The sequence below is a fragment of the Somniosus microcephalus genome, chromosome 1 (genome assembly GCF_052327205.1).
Source record: "Somniosus microcephalus isolate GS21.2 chromosome 1, FLI_Smic_1.0, whole genome shotgun sequence".
In the NCBI taxonomy this organism is placed as follows: domain Eukaryota; kingdom Metazoa; phylum Chordata; class Chondrichthyes; order Squaliformes; family Somniosidae; genus Somniosus; species Somniosus microcephalus.
In genome coordinates, this window is record NC_140987.1 from 170355345 (window position 1) to 170378037 (window position 22693).

The window sequence follows — 22693 nt, forward strand, 5'->3', positions numbered from 1 at the left end:
CCAAGTCAGGATGGTGTGTGACTTGGGAGGGGAACTTGGAGGTGGTGATTGCACACAAGCAACACTAATCACCCCTCGCTTCTAACTTTCAATCCCTCTGGGGGAAAGAGACTGACCTTGGCACCTAAGCAGGTGAATCAGGAGACCATCAGCTTCTAACTTTAGTCCTACCGCATCAAAATGGAGACAAAAAGCTAACAAAGGCACAAGGAGATACAAGGTTTCCCTTCAATTTGAAATAAAAACTGTATACTCCTACAAAACAGTTATTCGTAAATAATGCAGTACATAATTCCAGTGAGATTTGGTGGTACTTTTACAAATAATAAAACTACCTATCAAGTGCATTAAAGTTGCAGAGCGCTACAATTTTCTCAGTAACCAACAGGAAACAGGAGCAAAGAACAGAAATCAGTACAATAAAATGCAAATCCTATGCACAAGCAATACAGAATAGCACTATGACCTTAAATAAAACAGGACATAATGTAGTATATTGGAGCTATAGCATGATTCTCTAGTCTTTGAAATCCCAACTTTCACTGGCCATCAGGAATAATGAAGGTAAAATGGTTGGATGAAATTTATTTTTTGACTTTAAATGGGTTTTAGCTGTAACTGAATTATATGAAAAATTATGGGAGCAGCAACTTTACCTGAAAACCTTAATACTTCAACAATTTTATAAAAAATTAAAGCTGAACTGACTTGGACTTGATGTTCCACAGCTGAAGACTCCCTTGCTGGCTTCCAAGAAGAATTTTGTTGATATAGGTACTTGGGTGCAAAAGGGCAGAAACTGTAAACGTGATTTTATCAAAGTTCAGTTGAAGATACTCTTCTGCAAATAAATAATCAAGGGTTAGACAAAAGCATCAAATAACTTAAAGGAATATTCTAGTTCCAGTTAACTAGTGGTATTTTTATAACAGCAAATGTACTTTTTTTAAAAACTTCGTAAAAATTAGAGGTACAGGAAACTTTGTGCTATCCGGCACCGACGGGACCGAGCTGTTGCCGTCCCATCAAAACTGCCGGACAAACCAGCGCTAATGTTGAAACATACGGAAATTTTGAGCTCCGTATCTGGCAACAAACCCTGTTGCTTACAGCTTCTAAACAGTCAGCCGTACCTTGCAAGCGTCTCTGTAGCTTAGCAACAGCTTCAGCGAGACCTTGCAGAGCCTGACTGGTGGAAAAAAAGCAACGAAAAGAAAAAAAAACCTAACGAAACGGCTCCTGATTTTTGCCGGTGGCTCGAGCATTCTGGACAGTTAACCTCCGGATAAACCAAAGTTTCCTGTACTTGCATTTACTTGCCAACCCTGCCATACTGAACCCAGAACTGAATTACATCATGAAACTGGTCATGTTTATTGTATTTTATTATATTCTAGGATTGTGTTATCCGTGTTGTGCATTCCAGCAGTGATGCACATCTTACTGGTGTGTGATAAAATGTTACAATGCACAGACACTAAACACTGAATTCCAGGTGGCTGAGAGGTTAAATGCACCATAATACTGAACCACACAGATCAGGAAGGTTCCAGGTTCAAACATTCATTGGGCTAAATCCAATTATCACATCTAGAGTAGCAGTAGGACATTACAATTGGTTTTGGTGTTTATGGGCTATGGGTGGGGCAGGGAGAAAACTCAACCAGTGCTTCCAATTACTATCCAGTATGTATATGTAGAACAAGATCAGGCTTGGCTACAATGCCCCATAGTAGAATAGTGTACCAAATCTCTAGACACACAAAGAATGGCCATTTGGATGAGGTATCAGAAGGCTCGATGACATAGCAACCCAGAATGAGTCACCAATTTCAGAAATGAGGGGACAGAATTAAAGAATCAAAAAGCATTGAAAACATAAACTGATAGATGGTGTACAAGTGTTACCTTATGCTCAGATTAAATTGCTAATCTCAATACTTCCAAATGACATTCCTGAAAATGTAGGAAAGGAAGTAGTGGTTGAAGAGATGAAAGAATTCTAGTAGTAGTACTGCAGCAAGTACATTACGTAATCTTATAAACTCACCCTCTGATTGCACATCCCAAATGATAAGTGTGTTATCTCGATCCACTGAGATCATATGATCACCAAAGGGCAACAGGAGGTGGACCTCTGCATTATGTCCTTTATATGTATGCACAATCTAAAATGAAGGGAAAAAAGTCAATTGTCAGGTTATTAAAGAAAACAAGCACTTGTTGCTAAACTAAAAAAAGTTTCAAGTATTATATTAACAAGTTAAATGAATGAATTATACTGAAAAAGAGATTACCCTGGATGATCAAGGGGGAAATTTAGTATATATATTACAGAATCGCAAGGAGTCAAATTGTGTATGTTTTTACTGACAAAATGTTGTAAGTTTTATTCACCAAATATTAAAATTAAGAAATTTTCAACTGTTGCCAAAAATATTTTAAGATTTATTGGATGGAAAACTGCTACTTCTCTACTCCTACATTTCCTTTCTTTCAGTATTGTCATACGGCAATAGAAACAAAATAATTTAGACAAACCTACTGCTTAGCTGGTTATGGCAGTAGCAGAGCCATACAGACCAGCTGCTGCTGGAATTACATGTTATTGATGTCAGACTGGACAGGATTAGGCTTGGCTCAAGTAGCTTGTTGACATTCACTGTTGAGGATCACATGAACAATGGCTACTTGGGCACGGTATTGGGGAGCAATCCGACTCATGGAACTATACTTTACCAAAAAATCAACAGTAGCACTTAAGTTTAACAAGTCGTACAGTCTTATCATGAGAGCTGAAGGTTAGTGAGTTTAAGACGAAGGACAACGATCAAATTCCACATCAAGTACTAGGCAAACTAAGGGGACTAAAGGCGGACAAGTCCCCTGGACCTGATGGCCTGCATCCTAGGGTTTTAAAAGAAGTGGCTGCAGAGATAATGGATGCGTTGGTTGTAATCTACCAAAATTCCCTAGATTCTGGAGAGGTCCCAGCGGATTGGAAAACCGCAAATATTTCTCCCCTATTCAAGAAAGGAGGGAGACAGAAAGCAGGAAACTATAGGCCAGTTAGCCTAACATCTGTCAGTCAGAAAATGCTGGAATCCATTATTAAGGAAGTAATAGCAGGACATTTAGAAAATCATAATAAAACCATGTTGACTCTGCTTGATAGTATGCAAAAGAAATTGTGTTTGACAAATTTACTAGAGTTCTTTGAGGATGTAATGAGCAGGGTGGATAAAGGGGAACCAGTAGATGTAGTGTATTTGGATTTCCAGAAGGCATTCGATAAGGTGCCGCATAAAAGGTTACTGCACAAGATAAGAGCTCAGTGTTAGGGGTAATATATTAGACTGGATAGAGGATTGGCTAACTGACAGAAAACAGAGAGTCGGAATAAATGGGTCATTTGCAGGTTGGCAAACTGTAACTACTGGGGTGCCACAGGGATCAGTGCTGAGGCCTCAACTATTTACAATCTATATTAATTACTTGGATGAAGGGACCGAGTGTACTGTTGCCAAATTTGCTGACGATACAAAGATAGGTGGGAAAGCAAGTTGTGAGGAGGACACAAAGAGTCTGCAAAGGGATATAGATAGGTTAAGTGAGTGGGCAAAAATTTGGCAGATGGAGTATATTGTGGGAAAATGTGAGGTTATCCACTTTGGTAGGAAGAATAAAAGAGCCAAATATTATTTAAATGGAGAGAGACCACAGAATGCTGAGGTACAGAGGGATCTGGGTGTCCTCGTACATGAAACACAAAGTTAACATGCAGGTACAGCAAGTAATTAGGAAGGCAAACAGAATATTGGCCTTTATTGCAAGGGGGCTGGAGTATAAAAGTAGGGAAGTCTTGCTACAACTGTACAGGGCGTTGAGACCACACCTGGAGTACTGCATACAGTTTTGGTCTCCTTATTTAAGGAAGGATATACAGGAAACTTTGTGCTATCCGGCACTGACGGGACCAAGCTGTTGCCGTCCCATCAAAACTGCCGGACAAACCAGCGCTAATGTTGAAACATACGGAGAGTTTGAGCTCCGTATCTGGCAACAAACCCTGTTGCTTAGCAACAGCTTCTAAACAGTCGGCTGTACCTTGCAAGCGACTCTGTAGCTTAGCAACAGCTTCAGCGAGATCTTGCAGAGCCTGACTGGTGAAAAAAAAGCAACGAAAAGAAAAAAAAAACCTAACGAAATGGCTCCTGATTTTTGCCGGTGGCTCGAGCATTCCGGACAGTTAACCTCCAGATAAACCAAAGTTTCCTGTACTTGCATTGGAGGCAGTTCAGAGAAGGTTCGCTAGGTTGATTCCTGAGTTGAAGGGGTTGTCTAATGAGGAAAGGTTGAGCAGGTTGGGCTTATACTCATTGGAGTTCAGAAGAATGAGAGGTGATCTTATTGAAACATGTAAGATTCTGAGGGGGCTTGACAGGGTAGATGCAGGAAGGATGTTTCCCCTCATGGGGGAATCTAGAACTACAGGCACAGTTTCAGAATAAGGGGTCGCCCATTTAAAACAGAGATGAGGAGGAATTTCTTCTCAGGGGGTCCTGAATCTTTGGAAGTCTCTACCCCAGAGAGCTGTGGAGGCTGAGTCAGTGAATATATTTAAGACAGGGATAGACAGATTTTTGAAAAACAGGGGAACTCAAGGGTTATGGGGAGCGGGCTAGAAAGTGGAGTTGAGGCCAAGATCAGATCAGCCATGATCTTACTGAATAGCAGAGCAGGCTCGAGAACTCCTGCTCCTATTTCTTATGTTCTTACGACAAACTAAAAGCAAGTCCATAAATGTGGTAGGTTTTACATTTAAATTAGGACTACCAAAAAGAACTAATTTAATCTGTTGTCCTAAACATTTCTAAACTATGCCATGATATAACAGAGATAACATAATGGCAGTAGAAAAAAGTAACGCAGCCATCAGCAAGACAGAAATAGATACCATGTGGATAAAGATAAAAGATAAAAAAGGATCAATCACGCTAATAGGGGTAGTCTACAGGCCTAATAGTGGAAGGGAGGTGGAGGAAGAAATAGGCAAGCACATTAGGGAAATCAGTAAAAAAAACAGAATAATCATGGGAGATGTCAACTACCCCAAAATTAATTGGCCAGAAGGGGTAGGTAAAGGGGATAAGGGAATGGAGGTCCTACAATGCGAACAGGACTCCTTTCTAACCCAGTATGTAAGAAGCCCAAAAAGGGAGGATTCGCTATTGGATCAAGTAATGCTGAATGAAAAAGAGCAGGTAAGTAAAAGTAGGGAAACATCTAGGCAATAGTGGCCGTAATAAAATATGGTTTAGGATAATAACTGAGAAAGACATAAGCATGACAAAGCCCAGGGTAATAGATTGGAGAAAAGCTGATTGAGGGGCCGAGAATAGAACTTGGGAAAATAAATTGGACAACAATATTGGCAAACAATGACGTAGAACAGCAATGAGAAATATTTAAAACAGTGTTCAGAAGAGTCCAGGAAAAATATATTCTACTAAAAACAAGAACAAACTAAACACTAATGAGACACCATGGATGAATAACAACTTATATTTATATAGTGCCTTTGATGTAATAAAATGTCCCAAGGCGCTGCACAGGATGGTTATCAAAAAAAAAATGACAACAAGCCACCTAAGGAGATGCTAGGGCAGATGGCCAAAAGCTTGGTCGAAAAGGTAGGTTTTAAGAAGCGTCTTAAAGGAGGAAAGAGAGGCGGAGGAGTTTAGGGAGGGAATTCCAGAGCTTAGGACCTAGACAGCTGAAGGTACAACAGCCAACGGTGAAGCATTTAAAATTCGAGATGATCAAAAAGAACAGAATAGGCGCAGCGCAGAGATCATGGGGAATTATAGGGCTGGAGGAAATTAGAGATTAGGAGGGGTGAGGCCATGGAGGGATTTGAAAACAAGTATGAGAATTTTAAAATCAAGGCAGCGCTTAACTGGGAGCCAATGTAGGTCAGCAAGCACAAGGGAGATGGGTGAGCGGGACTTGGTGCGAGTCAGCACATTTGGGGGCGGGGGGGGGGGGGGGGAGGGGGGGGAGAAAAGAGAGAAAAGCGTTTTGAATGGCCTCAAGTTTATGGAGGGTAGAACTAGGGAGGCCGGACAGGAGTGTCTTGGAATAGTCAAGTCTAGAGGTGATAAAGGCATGGATGAGGATTTCGGCAGCAGATAAGCTGAGGTAAGAGCGGAGACAGGCGATACTACAAAGGTGGAAGTGGGCGATCTTACTGATAGAATGGATATGAGGTAGAACGCTCAATTCGTGATGAAATACGACACCAAGATTGCGACCAGACTTGGTCAGCCTTAGACAGCTGCTGGGGCGAGAGATAGAATCAGTGGAAAGAGAACAAAGTTTGTGGCGCGAACCAAAGACAATAGTTTCGGTCTTCCCAACATTTAATTGGAGAAAATTTCTACTCATCCAGTGCTGGCAGTCTGACATCATAGAGATGGGGGAGGGGTTGAGGAGGTAGAGCTGGGTACCATCAGCATACATGTGAAAACTCACATTGTGTTGCTGGGTGATGTCACCGAGGGGCAGCAAGTAGATCAGAAATAAGACAGACCAAGGATAGATCCTTGGGGGACACCAGAGGTCATGGAGTTATACAGAACAGAAAGAGGCCCTTCGGCCCATCGTGTCTGCGCCAGCCATCAAGCCCTGCCTATTCTAATCCCATTTTCCAGCACTTGGTCAGTATGCTATGGCGTTTCAAGTGCTCATCTAAATGCTGCTTGAATTTTGAGAGGGTTCCTGCCTCTACCACCCTTTCAGGCAGTGAGTTCCAGATTCCAACCACCCTCTGGGTGAAAAAGTTTTTCCTCAAATCCCCTCTAAACCTCCTGCCCTTACCTTGAAACTATGCCCCCTGGTTATTGACCCCTCTACTAAGGGGAAAAGTTCCTTTCTATCTACCCTATCTATGCCCCTCATAATTTTGTACACCTCAATCAGGTCCCCCCTCAGCCTTCTCTGCTCCAAGGAGAACAACCCCAGCCTGTCCAGTCTCTCTTCATAGCTGAAACGCTTCAGCCCAGGTAACATCCTGGTGAATCTCATCTGCACCTTCTCCAATACAATCACATCCTTCCTATAGTGTGGCAACCAGAGCTGCACACAATATTCCAGCTGTGACCTAACTAGCGTTTTGTACAGCTCCATCATAACCTCCCTGCTCTTAACTTCTATGCCTCGGCTAATGAAGGCAAGTATCCCATATGCCTTCTTAACCACCTTATCTGCCTGTCCTGCTGCCTTGAGGGATCTACGCACATGCACACCAAGGTTCCTCTGATCCTCTGTCCTTCCTAGGGTCCTACCAGTCATTGTGTATTCCCTTGCCTTGTTAGTCCTCCCAAAATGCATCACCTCACACTTTTCAGGGTTAAATTCCATTTGCCACTGTTCTGCCCATCTGACCAACCCGTCTATATCGTCCTGTATCCCGAGGCTTCCCTCCTCGCTATTTAGCACTCCATCAATTTTCGTGTCATCTGCGAACTTACTGATCATACCTCCTACATTCATATCTAAATCATTAATGTACACTACAAACAGCAAGGGACCCAGCACCGATCCCGGTGGTACACCACTGGACACAGGTTTCCAGTCACGAAAACAACCTTCGACCATCACCCTCTGCCTCCTGCCACTAAGCCAATTTTGGTTCCAATGCGCCAAATTGCCCTGGATCCCATGGGCTTTTACCTTCTTGACCAGTCTCCCATGCGGGACTTTGTCAAAAGCCTTACTGAAGTCCATGCAGACTACATCAACTGCATTACCCTCATCCACACACCTACTCACCCCCTTGAAAAATTCAATCAAATTGGTTAGACATGATCTCCCCCTGACAAAGCTATGCTGACTATCCTCGATTAATCCTTGCCTCTCCAAGTGGAGACTAATTCTGTCCCTCAGAACTTTTTCCAATAATTTCCCTACCACTGATGTTAGGCTCACTGGCCTGTAATTCCCTACTACCCTTCTTGAATAATGGTACTACGTTAGCTGTCCTCCAGTCTTCTGGCACCTCCCCTGTGTCCAGAAAGGTTCTGAAAATTTGTGCCAGAGCCCCTGCCATCTCCTCCCTTGCCTCACACAGCAGCCTGGGATACATCTCGTCTGGGCCTGGGGATTTATCCACTTTTAAGCCCGCAAAAACCACTAGTACCTCCTCCCTCTCAATGCTAATTTGTTCAAGTACATCACAATCCCCCTGCCTGATTTCTATGCCTATATTGTCCTTCTCCAGTGAACACAGATGCAAAATATTCATTTAAAACCTCACCTACATCTTCCAGCTCTACAGATTGCCACTTTGGTCCCTAATGGGCCCTACTCTTTTCCCTGGTTATCCTCTTGCCCTTAATATACTTATAAAACACCTTGGGATTTTCCTTTATTTTGCCCGCCAGTGTTTTTTCATGCCCCCTCTTCACTCTCCTAATTTCTTTCTTTTTTTAAGTACCCCCCTGCACTTTCTATACTCCTCTAGGGCTTCCACTGTTTTTAGTCCTTTGTAGTTGCCAAAAGCCTCCCTTTTTTCCTAATCCATTCTTGTATATCCCTTGACATCCAGGGTTCCCTGGACTTGTTGGTCCCACCCTTGACCTCTATGGGAACATGTTGGCGCTGTACTCTCTCTATTTCCTTTCTGAAAGGTGACTGCGTGGGTCTCGAAGAGAAGCCATTGCAGGTGATTCTATGGTTAAGGCTGGAAAGATAGGAATGAAACCAGGCGAGTGCAGTCCCATCCAGCTGGACGACAGTGAAGAGGTGATGGAGCAGAATTTTGTGGTCAGCAGTGTCAAAGGCTGCAGACAGTTCCAGAAGGATGAGAAGGGGCAGATTACCTTTGTCGCAGTCAATTAGGATGTCATTTGTGACCTTGGTAAGAGCAGTTTTGGTACTGTGGCAGGGGCAGAAGCCTAATTGGAGGGATTCAAACAAGGAGTTCTAAGAAAGATAGACACGGAATTGGAAGGCGACAATACGTTCAAGAACTTGAGGAAAGGGAGGTTGGAGATACAGTGATAGTTTGCAAGGACGGAGGGGGTCAAGAGTTATTTATTTATTTTGAGGGGAGGGATGATGATGGCAGATTTGAAGGAAAGGAGGACAATATCCAAGGAGAGAACACCGTAACAATATCCACTAACATGGGAGTCAGGAAGGGGGGTTGGGTGGTCAGCAATTTAGTAGGAACCTGGTCAAGAGAGCAGGAGGTCAGTCTCACTCACAAGATGAGCTTTGAAAGGGCAAGAGGGAAGATAGGAGGGAAATTAGAGAAGTATGCAAATCTAAGGGTTAGGCAGGAGGAAAATGGGCAAGGAAAAGGGAGGGAATTGAAAGCAGAAGCAGTTGAATGGATGTTGTCTATCTTTTTAACAAAGTAGTCCATGAGTTCTTCACATTTATTTTTTTTGGAGGTGAGGGAGGAGGAGGAGGCACAGGAGGGTGGTTTGAGATGACAGTTAGTGGTGAAGAGAAGACTTGTGTTATTTTTGCCAACAGAAAATGCTGGAAAAACTCAGCAGGCCAGGCAGCATCCGTGGAGAGAGAAACAGAGTTAACATTTCAGGTCGAAGACCTTTCGTCAGACTATTTTTGCCATCCTGGTAGGTCTTAAAATAATGGACGGTTTTAGTGATGGAGACCAGGACCTGGTAGTGCTTTATATGATCTAGCCAAATCTGGTGATGGATGATTACTTGTCCACCAAAGACATTTAAGTCAGTGTTCCTTGGACTTAAGGGAGTGGAGATGAGGGGTATGCCAGGGTGAATGGCTAGGGTGAGAGTGTGTAATATTTTAGTGGGGACAAGGGCATCAAAGGTGGTGGAGAGGGTGTGGTTTAGTAAGGCAGTAGCTGCAGAGATGTCACGAAGAATCGTAGGCCAAAGGCTAGGTAGCTGGGAATAAGAACGTGCAGTGGTAAAGGACTTGGGAGAGCTTTTTCCCGGGGCGGATAGGAAAAGAAGTGAGTTTGGGAAGGGGAAGGGGAAGGGGAAGGGGAAGGGGAAGGGGAAGGGGAAGGGGAAGGGGAAGGGGAAGGGGAAGGGGAAGACGGGTAGAGAGTGATGCAAGGAAATGGTCAGAGATTGCCTTATCAGTGATGGTTACAGAGAAGATAGCAAGGCCACGCAAGATAAGATAAGATTGAGGGGGTGGCCGTGTCTATAGGTGGGGAAGTTGACATGAAGGGCGAGATCAAGGGAAGAAAGGAGGGCAGTGAACTCAAAGGAGAGGGAGCAAGAAGAGTTGAGGCGGAGGTTGAAATCACCAAGGATGAGGATGCAGAAGTGGGAAAGCAGAGAAGATATCTCATTGAGAAAATTGGTGTGGTATTTGGGTGGGTTGTACAGAATAAGGATTTTAAAAGAGAGACGCGAGGGTGGAACAAGGCGAGATGCACGAAGGAGACGTTGCCAGAGGAGTAGGGAGACAGACTACGGTGTGATTTAGATACAAGGACTACACCACCACCGCGACGGTTTGGGCAAGGAATATGGTGGCTAGTATAGCTGGGTGGGGAAGCTTCATTAAGGGGGAAAGATGTCATCACCACTTCAACCATTTCTCCGTCAATGCCATGATGTCAATTTGATCGTCCACAATAAGGTCATGGATGGCAAGGCCTTTATTTACAAGTGAACGCACATTGTGAAGGGGAATGCGGGGGGGGGGATGATACCTAATTTACTGGCTGAGTCCAGAGGGGCAGAGCAGGGAGGAGGTTGGCGAGATTAGCTCGCAGCAGGAGAAAGAATAATGAATAAAGACACATGGGAAAAATTGAGTGTAATGAAAGAGACATACACTAAGTACATGGAGAGCATGACAAGGGTGAATATGAAGATACTAGGAGAGAAGTCAAAAAAACAATTTAGGAAGGCAAAGAGGAACTATGAAGTTGAATTAGAAAGGAACAAGACAAAATAGTAAAATATTCTACTGGCACATAAATTTTTTTAAAAAGGAGTCGACAGAGGAATTGGGCCACTACGGGGCGCTCAGGATAAAATCACTGGCAGCGATAGCGAAATGGTAGAAATAGTAAATCATTATTTTGCTTCGGTATTTACCTGGGAGATGGGACATCAGAAGATGAGATTAGAAATGATGTAACAGTGTTTAAAATTTAAAAAAGGAGAAATAGTAAATAAACTAATCAAACTCAAAATAGGATAAAACACCTGGTCCGAACAGATTGCATCCGCGCATTTTAAAAGAATCTAGGGAAGAGATAGCAGAGGCACTATTACATATAGTTAACAATTCATTAGAAAAAGGTACAGTGCCAGAGGACTGGTGGATAGCTAACGTTATATCTGTATTTATTATTATTTAAAAAGGGGGATAGAACATGTCCAGGGAACCATAGACTAGTCAGTTTAACATTGGTAGTAGGAAAAATAATGGAATCCCTATAAAAAGGAGAAAATAGAAAAACATCTAGAAACCAAAAATATAATAATGAATAGTCAACATGGATTTCAAAAGGGAAAGCCTTGCTTGACCAACCTGATTGAATTCTTGATAACAGAGAGTAGACAAGATTAATATAGTAGATGTAATACATCTAGATTTCCAAAAGGCCTTTGATAAGGTATCACATAATAGACTAATGAATAAGGTCAGAGCATGTGGAGTCAGGGGACAAGTAGCAGACTGAATAGCTAGCTGGCTGCAAGACCGAAAGCAGAGAGTAGAGGTGAAGGATAGCTATTCAGTGGCAGAAGTGTCCCAAAAGGATCAGTGCTGGGACCACTGTTGTTCACAACTTATAGTAATGATTTAGACTTTGGAATCAAAAACACAATTTCTAAATTTGCAGGCACCAAATTGGGAGGGATAGTCAACACTGAGCAGGACTGCAACAAATTACAAGATGATATTAATAAACTTGCAGAATGGGCATATAATTAATTGCCAAATGAATTTCAACATGGATAAGTGTGCGGTATTATTTTTCTTACCAAAATGTAAGGAGGCATATTACTTGGAAATTAAGAATCTAAATGGGTTAGAGGAGCAAAGGGATCTAGAAGTACAAATACACAAATCACTGAAAATTGCGCCGCAGATCAATGAGGCCATAAAAAAACAAACCAAGCACTAGAGTTTATTTCTAGAGGGATAGAATTGAAAAGTAGAGAAGTTATGCTAAACTTTTATCGAACCTTGGTTAGACCACACTTGGAGTACTGTGTATAGTTCTGGTTGCCATATTATAAAAAGGATGATACCAGAAATGCGAGGTTATACCTATCAGGAAAGGATGATGGGTCTCTTTTCTCTTGAAAGAGAAGGCTGAGGGATGGCCTCATCAAGGTCTTTAAAACTATGAAAAGTTTTGTTAGAGTAGACACAGAGAGAGTGTTTCCACTTGTGGGAAAGAGCAAAACTAGAGGCCATCAATATAAGATAGTCACCAAGAAATCAAATAGGGAATTCAGAAGAAACTAATGTGAAACTTGCTACCATAGGGAGTGGCTGAGGCAAATAGTATAGATGCATTTAAGGGAATGCTAGATAAGCATATGACGGAGAAGGGAATAGAGGGTTATGCTGAGAGTTAGATGAGAAAGAATGGGAGGAGGCTCGAGTGGAACATGAACATCGGCATGGACTGGTTGGGCTGAATAGCCTGTTTCTGTGCTGTATAGTCTATGTAATATGGGTTCCTGTACTACTCACCTTAATAATTGGATATAAAAAGAAACAGCAACAATTAGGCCCAACAAGGCTAGCCTTTTGATAGATCTGAAACCTACCTCCTTTGCCTTTTCACCACATACTGAATTCTTGAGTTAGGGGAGGCCGCTGTGTGGTGAGCTACCTTAATGTGTACAAGGATTAAAAATTAGCAGCTCAACTGTACATTACTATATTGAGGATTGTTGTTTCATTTGGGCTTTCACTTAAGAAATATTTTACTTCTTTTGATCTTCTGTTTGAAAAGATTACATATGTTTCTGTTTTTATACTTACATCAACAAGTGTCAGTTACATTAGTTGTGGAATGACAAGCAGATTCAAGAACTTTTAAGTTAAAATTACATCAACAACCAAGTTGCATTTTTTTCCTATTTCCCCACCGCATTTTTCTCTGCGTTCAGGTCTAACTGGGTCACATATTTTCCCTACTCACAAGAGGATGGGGGACTTACTCCCAGGCCGGATATCTCTTCTTCAGCCAGCAAAGACACGATGGGCCAAACGGCCGCCTCCTATATACGGGGGGCACGGTGGCATAGTGGTTAGCACTGTTGCCTCACAGCGCCAGGGACCCGGGTTCAAATCTGGCCTCGGGCGACTGTCTGTGTGGAGTTTGCACATTCTCCCTGTGTCTGCGTGGGTTTCCTCCGGGTGCTCCGGTTTCCTCCCACAGTCCAAAGATGTGCAGGTTAGGTTGATTTGGCCATGATAAATTGACCCTTAGTGTTAGGGGATTAAATACGTGGGGTTACGGGGATAGGGTGGGATATGTGTCGGTGCAGGCTCGATGGGCCGAAATGGCCTCTATCTGCACTGCAGATTCTGTGAAAATCTGTCTGTGAAAATATATGGTAAATTTCTATGATTCTAACTGCTCTTGAGTCATCCACCAACAGGCGCATGCAAATGGGCTGGCAACAACCTCCCTCCTATTGTGTGGAGACCCCAATAGAAGCGTGGCTGAAAAAAGGAATGCAACAGAGCAGGGAAAGAAACCTGCACGGTTCTCCAACAATTTATATTTAAATACCATAGTAAATAAATACACAAGATTAGTTTAATCTCCATTTGAATGTTCATTTTGTGATGTACTTTCTATTATAACTTTGATGCTCAACTATTTCACAGTTAACAGGTACTACTCTATTTAAAAATAATTCGACGAATCAAAAATGAATTTCAAGTGTTAGTACTCAATAGATAAACTGTGGTCAACAACAATAATCAAGTACATTTGAATGATGTAACATCAAAATAATATATTTTAACAGAATCCAGTCCATGGATTATGCACAGCTAGGAAGTGTATCAACTAATTTTTAAATGATGTGCACTTACCAAGTTACAGGTGTCACTGTACAGTCTCAAAAGCATTTTTCAATGAACATGTGCACCCAAAACAGTATTTATTTTGTTTTGTTAATATGGAATTCTTCAATGACATTCAGTCCTTAAGCATAGCTGCTTCTTAAAATGCTAAATTTTATTATATGCATCTTGTGCATCACAAAAACAGACATAAATTGTGAAATAGAACCTTTACTTGTATGTTCATCACCTAATAAAGAAACTGTAGACAATTGTTTTCACAATTACATATATGAATAGGAGTAGGCCATTCAGCACCTTGAGCCTGTTCCGCCATTCAATTAGATCATATAACAAGAAAAGCAATGGTCCTAATACCGACCCCAGGGGGGCCACACTGCATACTTCTCTCCAGTCAGAAAAATATCCATTCACCACTACTTTCTGCCTCCTATCCCTTAGCCAATTACGTACCCAAGTTACCACCGTCCCTTTAATACCATGTGCTTTTATTTTCCGAATAAGTCTGTCATGTGTTACTTTATCAAATGCCTTTTGAAAGTCCATATATAAAACAACTTTCATCAACCCTCTCTGTTATTTCAAAGAACTCAAACAGGTTAGTCAGACATGATTTGCCTTTAACTAAATCAGTGCTGGCTATCCCTTGTTAACCCACGCTTCTCCAAGGTGAGAATTAATTTTGTCCATGGCAACGGCCTCTAGTAGGTTTCCCACTACTGATGTTAGACTGATTGGCCTGTAGTTACCAGGTTTATCCCTCTCCCCTCTTTTGAACAGGGGTGTAACATTTGCAACCCCCCAGTCCTCTGGCACCACTCCCATATCCAAGGAGGATTGAAAGATTGTGGTCGAAGCTTCTGCTATCTCCACCCTAGTTTCCCTCAGCAACCTAGGATGCATCCCATCTGGACCGGATGATTTTTTAACTTTGAGGTATGGCAACCTATTTAGCACTTCCTTTCTATCTATTTTTATCCTTTATCATTTAAGATATTTTAATTATTTTATGCAAGATTAATACCCTATGCATATTTATAATAATCAGGAAAAAAAGATCAATGCAAGTTCATTTTAACTCTAAAGTCCAAGAGTCATAAATGATTTTCTAGAGCTTTGAAATTTCTCAAAAGATAGCATTCAACTTACTGAACAAAATTTAAACTCACCTCTTTGTTTCTGGCAAATGCTTTTACAGAGTTGCCATGAGCTGCAAACACAAGCATTCTGTCTGCTGCCAGACAAGTGATGTCTTCAGGAAGTGCATTACCTTAAAGGATAAATTACAACATTAAAACTAGAACTTCATCAGAATTGACTTTTTTTTTTAATATAAATTAGGTCAGATTTATTTTGTTACACATGCCAAGGCCAAAGCCAAACTTCCTTAGAGGAAATGGTTCAGTAACAGTCATTTAAATTTCTACAGGTTATATTTCCCAAATATAAAAACAGATTGAGAAAAACAAACATCAACACCACAATAGCTTGTATTTATATAGTGCTCATTATATAAAAAGAAACCGTTCAGAATGCTTTACAGGGTGGTGGATAGAAAAAGGAGCAGAGCAGGAAGAAAAAAATAGAAGTGTGTTTGTAGTGGTTAAAAGCACGATCAAAAAGAAAACGTCTTAAGGAAGTTTCTGGTATCTGGGTAGAGATATTGAGGGAAGGAGTTCCAGAGTTTGGGGCAATCTGGTTGAAGAGGACTAAACATAATTTCTCTTGAAACTTATATTTCTGATTATATCGAATATAATGTTTATCAGAAAACAATAAAACAAATCCAAACTAAACAAATGGGTGATCCCTTGATCTGGTCACAGGTCATTCTATTTATTTTCCAGTGTGTAGTTGCGTAGTTCTTTCCCTTCCTTCGGTTGTTCCTTTTTAAAGGCTGTTCATTTGAAATAGCCATAACATCTCATCTGTTCCCTTCACAGATGCTGAGTGTTTCCAGCATTTTCTATTTTTGTATCAGGCCTTGACTTGCACGATGAGGTTCCTATCATCTAACAGAACCTAGACATCAATAGATTGGAAGCCCTTTAATTTCATACACTATGGTGTAGGTGTTTGGAATCTGGATGACCAAATGGGTGCCATCTGCGATGCTCTGCACTCTTGGGAACCCTGGCACCTGGTAAAAGTTTGGTGCCCTGTCCAACTAACTCCTCTTCCACAGGGAATGTGACAAATGTGCTTTTGGTGATGGTGACTTGGAAAGTTCTGCTGGCGCAAAAGTTTAACGAAGTGGCAGCCTGTACATCCACATAAAGAGCCGTCGCTACAGTAATTATAAGTTTGCCAAGAGATGACGCAACTTTGTGACATCCTCCCTTTCAATAAGGAGACAGCACAGCTAACTTGTCTCTGAAATGCCTAGGTAAGAGCTATCTGGATGTAGGTACTGGAGTAGTATGGCCAGGTACATAACATCCAATAGATAGTAACTACACCTGCCTTTCTTGTCCCACCATAAATTGATTTACTTCCTACAAATATTGGAGTACCACCAAAGGGACTCCCATCCTGGGCACTTTGATAAAAGTGAAATACGAGCTAGAAGCAAGACTCCTTTAGGAAAAGGCATCGTAAATGTCTGTAATGCTCAACAAGCACGTAGGTAGTCATGAAAATGTAGAATATGTTTAAAGGCTTTAATTCACAAAATCTGTGCTGATTTCTTGACTAACACTTTAGATATCAGCCGTGGCTCAGTGGTAGCACTTGCGCCTTGGAGTCAGAAGGTAGTGTTCAAGCCTCACTCCAGGACTCGAGAGTTCAGTCTAGTACTGAGAGAGCACTGCACTTTTAGAGGTACCATCTTTCGAATGAGATGTTAAACCGAGGCCCCGTCTGCCCTCTCAGATGGATGTAAAAGATCCCATGGCACTATTCAATGAGCTGGGGAGTTCTCTCAAAGTCCTAAATAATATCTATCCTCTAACCAACACCACCAAAACAGATTATCTGCTTATTTATCTTATTGTTGTTTGTGGGTCTTTGCTGGCCACGTTTCCCTATATTATAATATAGTGACTACACTTCAATAATACTTAATTGGCGGAAAAGCGTTTTGGGATGTCAAGAGGTCAGGAAAGGTGCTTTAAACACAATTAGTTCTTCTTCCCCACACTCCTAACCAGCAAATGGAGCCTTACAGAACCAGCCCTAAGATTTTCACTGTTCCATTTAAGGGCACAGAAGGTCTACAAGATGTAGTGATTCATCTACTGAACCATAAAAAGGAGCTAATATCATGAGCAGGGAGGTTGCGCAAACCTAAGCTGATGTATACAGAATGGAATCAACCACAAAAGGCTGAACAAGCTCGAGGGGCAAATGGAAAAGGTCAGTAATGTGAAGAAACCTACCAAAGGCAAACTAATTCCAGGAGACTATGTTGATTGGCAGACACCTCCCACCCACATCAGCTACAAACTTGCAGACAATTCCCCTGATGTCCTCATTCAGATCATCGCTGATAAAGATGAAGAGCAACAGTCCCGACAATAATCCCTGTGGAGTTCCCCTACTGACTAATAGTAGTAGCAGAACCACTACATTTTGCACCAGTTCCTCAGTATAGTAGGAAAAAAGACAAATATTGAGATTCATATTTGCAGTTATAAACAGTCTCATCACAGCCTCCTGAAATCCCAAGTACTTCACAAGCAATTAATTATTTTTGAAGTGCAATCACTTAAGTAGGCAAACACAGCAGTGTGCGTGCAGCAAGGTCCAAACAACAAATGAGATGAATGACTAATAAAATCTGTTTTTCCAACTTTCTTAGAATTATCTGCATTTCTTTTGTGAAGTATTTTAAATATTCTTGATTTTTTTTATGTTGGCAACTTCAGGAATACAGCTCACCTTGTAACAAATCACTTATATCCTTGATTATGGTGAAAAACGAGCTTGAATTGTAATTTACTGTAGATTGCACCAATCAATATGAATCAGAAGAGTTGTCTTTTATAAAGTAAAAGCACACCAGTCTAAATTCTAAAAACAATATGAATACAAATAGAAATTTGTATACTTACTAACTGCAACTATTCCAAGTCTTTTCACCTGTTAATGAACAGAAATATTATTTACATTAGTGATTAGCCTATTGTTGATTACTTGGGGCCATTTTTCTATGTTAACGGTGATATAGAAGTGTAAGTTATATGATCCACGCTAATGAGACTTCGCCAAAATATTTCAAAATGGAAAACTAACTTATGCTGTACAAAAATCAAGGGGCTAGATTTGCACAACATCTGCAGCGGTTCAAGGCGGCAGCCCAACACCCACTGTTAAGAGCAACTTTGGATGGGCAATAAATGCAGCCTTGCCGGCATCATCCACATCTCAAAATCAAATAATTAAAAAACTCTGCTGCTCATGCCTGGTTCATCCACTCCCATCAAACTCTACCAGCTCCCGACTTCCCTCAATGCATTCAAATTTAAAATCCTTGTCTATAAATCCCTTCACAACCTTTCCCTACACAATCTCTGCAAGATCGTCCAGCCCTATAATCCCTACCAAATTCTGCACTCCTCCAGTTTTTCTACATTAATAGTATACTCTAATAATTTAAGTTGTCTATTCCCAACTCTGAAATCTCCGACGCAGTGGCACTGCTCATTTTTCTTTAACTCACCATCACAGGGTGACCATCTACTGGTATGTGCATTACAGTAATCCTCCAATGTCCTATATGCGATAGATTATCCCTAGTTACTTCAAGCGACAGCAGTTAGGAGACATTTCAAACTTGTGGTCATCATGGGACACAAGATTTCAGGATCTCCTGAGCCATGCAGGTATCCAGGTTTCGGTCATCTGTTCCACCCCCATCCCATACTAAACAGCTCACAAAAATGTAAGAAAATCAAACACAGCAATTTAGTGATTTAACCCAAGTATAATTTTAAGCCAACGGCGTCTCAAGGCTCAACTCCATACTCTATTTGCTGTTCAACGCTTCGATTTTAAAATTCTCATCCTTGTTTTCAATGGCCTCGCCCCTCCCCCTCTCTGTAATCTCCTCCAGCCCTACATCCCTCATATCTGCGCTCCTCTAATTCTAAAAGAAAAAAGACTTGCATTTATATAGCACCTTTCACAACTACCGGACATCCCAAAGCACTTTCCAGCCAATGAAGTACTTTTTGAAGCGTAGTCACTGTTGTAATGTAGAAAACGCGGCAGCCAATTTGCACTCAACTCCCACAAACATAAACCAGATAATCGTTTTTTAGTGATGTGAATTCAGGGATAAATATTGGCCAGGACACCGAGGATAACTCGCCTGCTCTTCTTCAAAACAGTGCCGTGGGATCTTCTGCGTCCGCCTGAGAGGGCAGACAGGGCCTTGGTTTGAAGTCTCATCCGAAAGATGGCACCTCCAACAGAGCAGCACTCCCTCAGTACTGCACTGGAGTGTCAGCCTAGATTTTTGCGCTCAAGTCTCTGAAGTGAGACTTGAACCCACAATCTTCTGATTCTGGCCTCTTGAGCATCCCAGATTTTAATCGCTCCGCCACTGGTGGCCGTGCCTTCAGCTGCCATGGCCCCAAGCTCTGGATCTACCCCTCTTCCTCCTTTAAGATGCTCCTTAAAACCTACCTCTTTGTTCAAGCTTTTGGTCACCTGCCCCAATATCTCAAGTGGCTCAGTGTCAAATTTTGTTTGATAACACTCCTGTGAAGCACCTTAGGGGTGTGTTACTACATTAAAGGCGCTATATAAATACAGTTGTTGTTGTTGACACTCATTGCTTAAGACTACTCTCACTCAAACTCAAATCTAGACTCTCAGCAGCACACTGAACTGTCAAGGTTGTCTACTGTTCAACCTCTAGGGCTACAGTTATCAATATAAGGTTCTCCCATTTGGCACCTCCTCAGCTCCAAGGGGATTCATGAAATGTGTATGATTAAGGCACATATCAGAAGGCATTCTTTGTATGTTCATTCTCATATAATCGGTTTGAGATCTGTCGAGATCTTGTTCAAGCAGTACATAAGAAATAGGAGCAGGAGTAGGCCATTTGGCCCCTCGAGCTGGCTCCGCCATTCAATGAGATCATGGCTGATCATCTACCTTCAACTCTACTTTCCTGCACTATCCCCATATCCCTCGATTCTCTTAATATACAAAAATCTATCGATCTCTGCCTTGAATATACTCAACGACTCAGCCTTCTGGAGTAGAGAATTCCAAAGATTCACCACCCTCTGAGTGAAGAAATTTCTCCTCAGCTCAGTCCTAAATGGCCGACCCCTTATTCTGAGACGGTACTCCCTGGTTCTAGACTCCCCAGCCAGGAGAAACATCCTCCGTGCAACTACCCTGTCAAGCCCTCTAAGAATTTTGTATGTTTCAATGAGAACACCTCTCATTCTTCTAAACTCGAGAATATAGGCCTAGTCTACTTAATCTCTCCTCATAGGACAATCCTCCCATCCCAGGAATCAGTCTAGTGAACCTTCGTTGCACTCCCTCTATGGCAAGTATATCCTTCCTTAGGTAAAAAGACTAAAACAGTACACAATACTCCAGGTGTGGTCTCACCAGGGCCCTATATAATTGCAGTAAGCCGTCCTAACTGTTATACTCAAATCTTCTTGCAATACCATTTGCTTTTCTAATTGCTTGCTGTACCAGCATGTTAACTTTCAATGATTCATGTACAAGGACACCCCTCTGAACACCAACATTTCCCAATCTCTCGCCATTTAAAAAACTCTGCTTTTCTATTTTTCCTACCAAAGTGGATAACTTCACATTTCTCCTCTTTGTTCCTACTCTGTTTTCTGTCCGTTAACCAATCCTCAATCCATGCTAGTATATTACCCCAATTCCATGAGCCCTAATTTTGTTTAATAACCTCTTGTGTGGCACCTTATCAAATGCCTTCTGAAAATCCAAATACACCACATCCACTGGGTCCCCCTCATCTATTCTGCTAGTTACAACCTCAAAAAACTCCTAACAGATTCGTCAAACATGATTTCCCTTTCATAAATCAGTGTTGACTCTGCCCAATCCTATTATTATTTTCTAAGTGCCCTGTTACCATGTCCTTAATAATAGATTCTAGCATTTTCCCTACTACTGATGTCAGGCTAACTAGTCTGTAGTACCCCGTTTTCTCTCACTCCTTTCTTAAATAGTGGGGTTACATTTGCTACCTTCCAATCTGCGGGAACTGTTCTAGAATCTATGGAATTTTGGAAAATGACAACCAATGCATCCACTATCTCCATAGCCACCTCTATCAAAACCCTAGGATGTAGGCCATCAGGTCCAGGGGATTTGTTTCCTTTCAGTCCCATTAGTTTCTCCAGTACTCATTTTTACTAACACTAATTTCTTTCAGTTCCTCATTCTCACTAGACCCTTGGTTCTCCACTATTTCCGCTAAGTTTTTTGCATCTTCGTCCGTGAAGACAGACACAAAGTATTTGTTTAATTTCTCTGTCATTTCTTTATTCCCCATTATAATTTATCCCGTCTCAGCCTGTAAGGGACCCACGTTAGACTTTTCCTTTTTACATACCTATTGAAGCTTTTACAGTCTGTTTTTATGTCTCTCGCTAGTTTACTCACATATTCTATTTTCCCTTTCTTTATCAATTTCTTGGTCCTCATTTGCTGAATTCTAAAATCCTCCCAATCCTCTTGCTTACTACTCTTTTTGGCAACATTATGAGCCTCTTCCTTTGATCTAATACTATCTTTAACTTCTCGTTAGCCACGGTTGGACCACTTCTCCTGTGGGGTTTTTGTGCCTTAAAGGAATGTATATTTGTTGTAAATTATGTATTCATTCTTTAAATGCTAGCCATTGCTTGTCTACCATCATACCTTTTAATGTAGTTTCCCAATCTACCTTAGCCAACTCGCCCCTCATACCTACATAGTTTGCTTAGTTTACATTTAAGACCCTAGTTTCGGATTTAACTAAATCACTTTCAAACTCAATATAAAATTCTATCATATTTTGGTCACTCTTCCCTAAAGGCTCCTTTACTACAAGGTTATTAATTAACCCTTTCCCATTGCACAATACTCAATCTAAAATAGCCTGTTCCCTGTAGTGTATGTGCCTTTAAGAGCCCCCTGTGTACTGTAATGCCGGTAATGGCCACTCGGGTTATATAAGCCTGTATATTGTGTTGTATCAGTTAGTTCCCCTCCAGACTTTGTTCAGTAAACACCTATGAAACCAACTCCTGTCTTCAGTGTCTCTATTAACACACGGATACAACAGTGGCGACGAATTTGAAACGGACTTACCTGCAATTCGGCAGCACCTCAAGGACATCGATTCCTCTGGCGTCCAAAGTCGAAGAAAATCAAGAAAAAGAAAAAGCTGTGGTTTCACCAGCTAGCCGAGCTGGTGGCAGGTACTGCAATAATCCTTCCTGGGCGTCGGGCTGGGGCTCCAGCGGCTGGCTCTACAGCTAGGCCAAGCAGCGAAGGCGGAGGCAAGCAGTAACAGACGGGGAGGGAGCACTCGGGAGACGGCCGGCGCTGCAAGCAGGTCGGCGTTCAGACCTAGAGAGAGAGTCCGGCGGGAACGAGTCTCCACCTGTAAATAAATAAA

General features: G+C 41.7%; 1 protein-coding gene across 2 annotated transcripts in view; it reads right to left on the reverse strand.

The window, feature by feature from the left end:
* The window catches only part of wdr36 (WD repeat domain 36), a 163939-nt gene that overhangs the window by 133144 nt on the left and 8102 nt on the right, over positions 1–22693 (reverse strand). For both annotated transcript variants that reach the window (XM_085987389.1, XM_085987381.1), the window contains exons 2-5: positions 18132–18159; positions 15249–15349; positions 2051–2168; positions 709–841 (exon numbers count right to left, since the gene is read on the reverse strand). In XM_085987389.1, the coding sequence (XP_085843515.1) occupies positions 709–841; positions 2051–2168; positions 15249–15305 (308 nt within the window). In that variant the 5' untranslated portion in view covers positions 15306–15349; positions 18132–18159. The remainder of the gene's footprint in view (positions 1–708; positions 842–2050; positions 2169–15248; positions 15350–18131; positions 18160–22693) is intronic.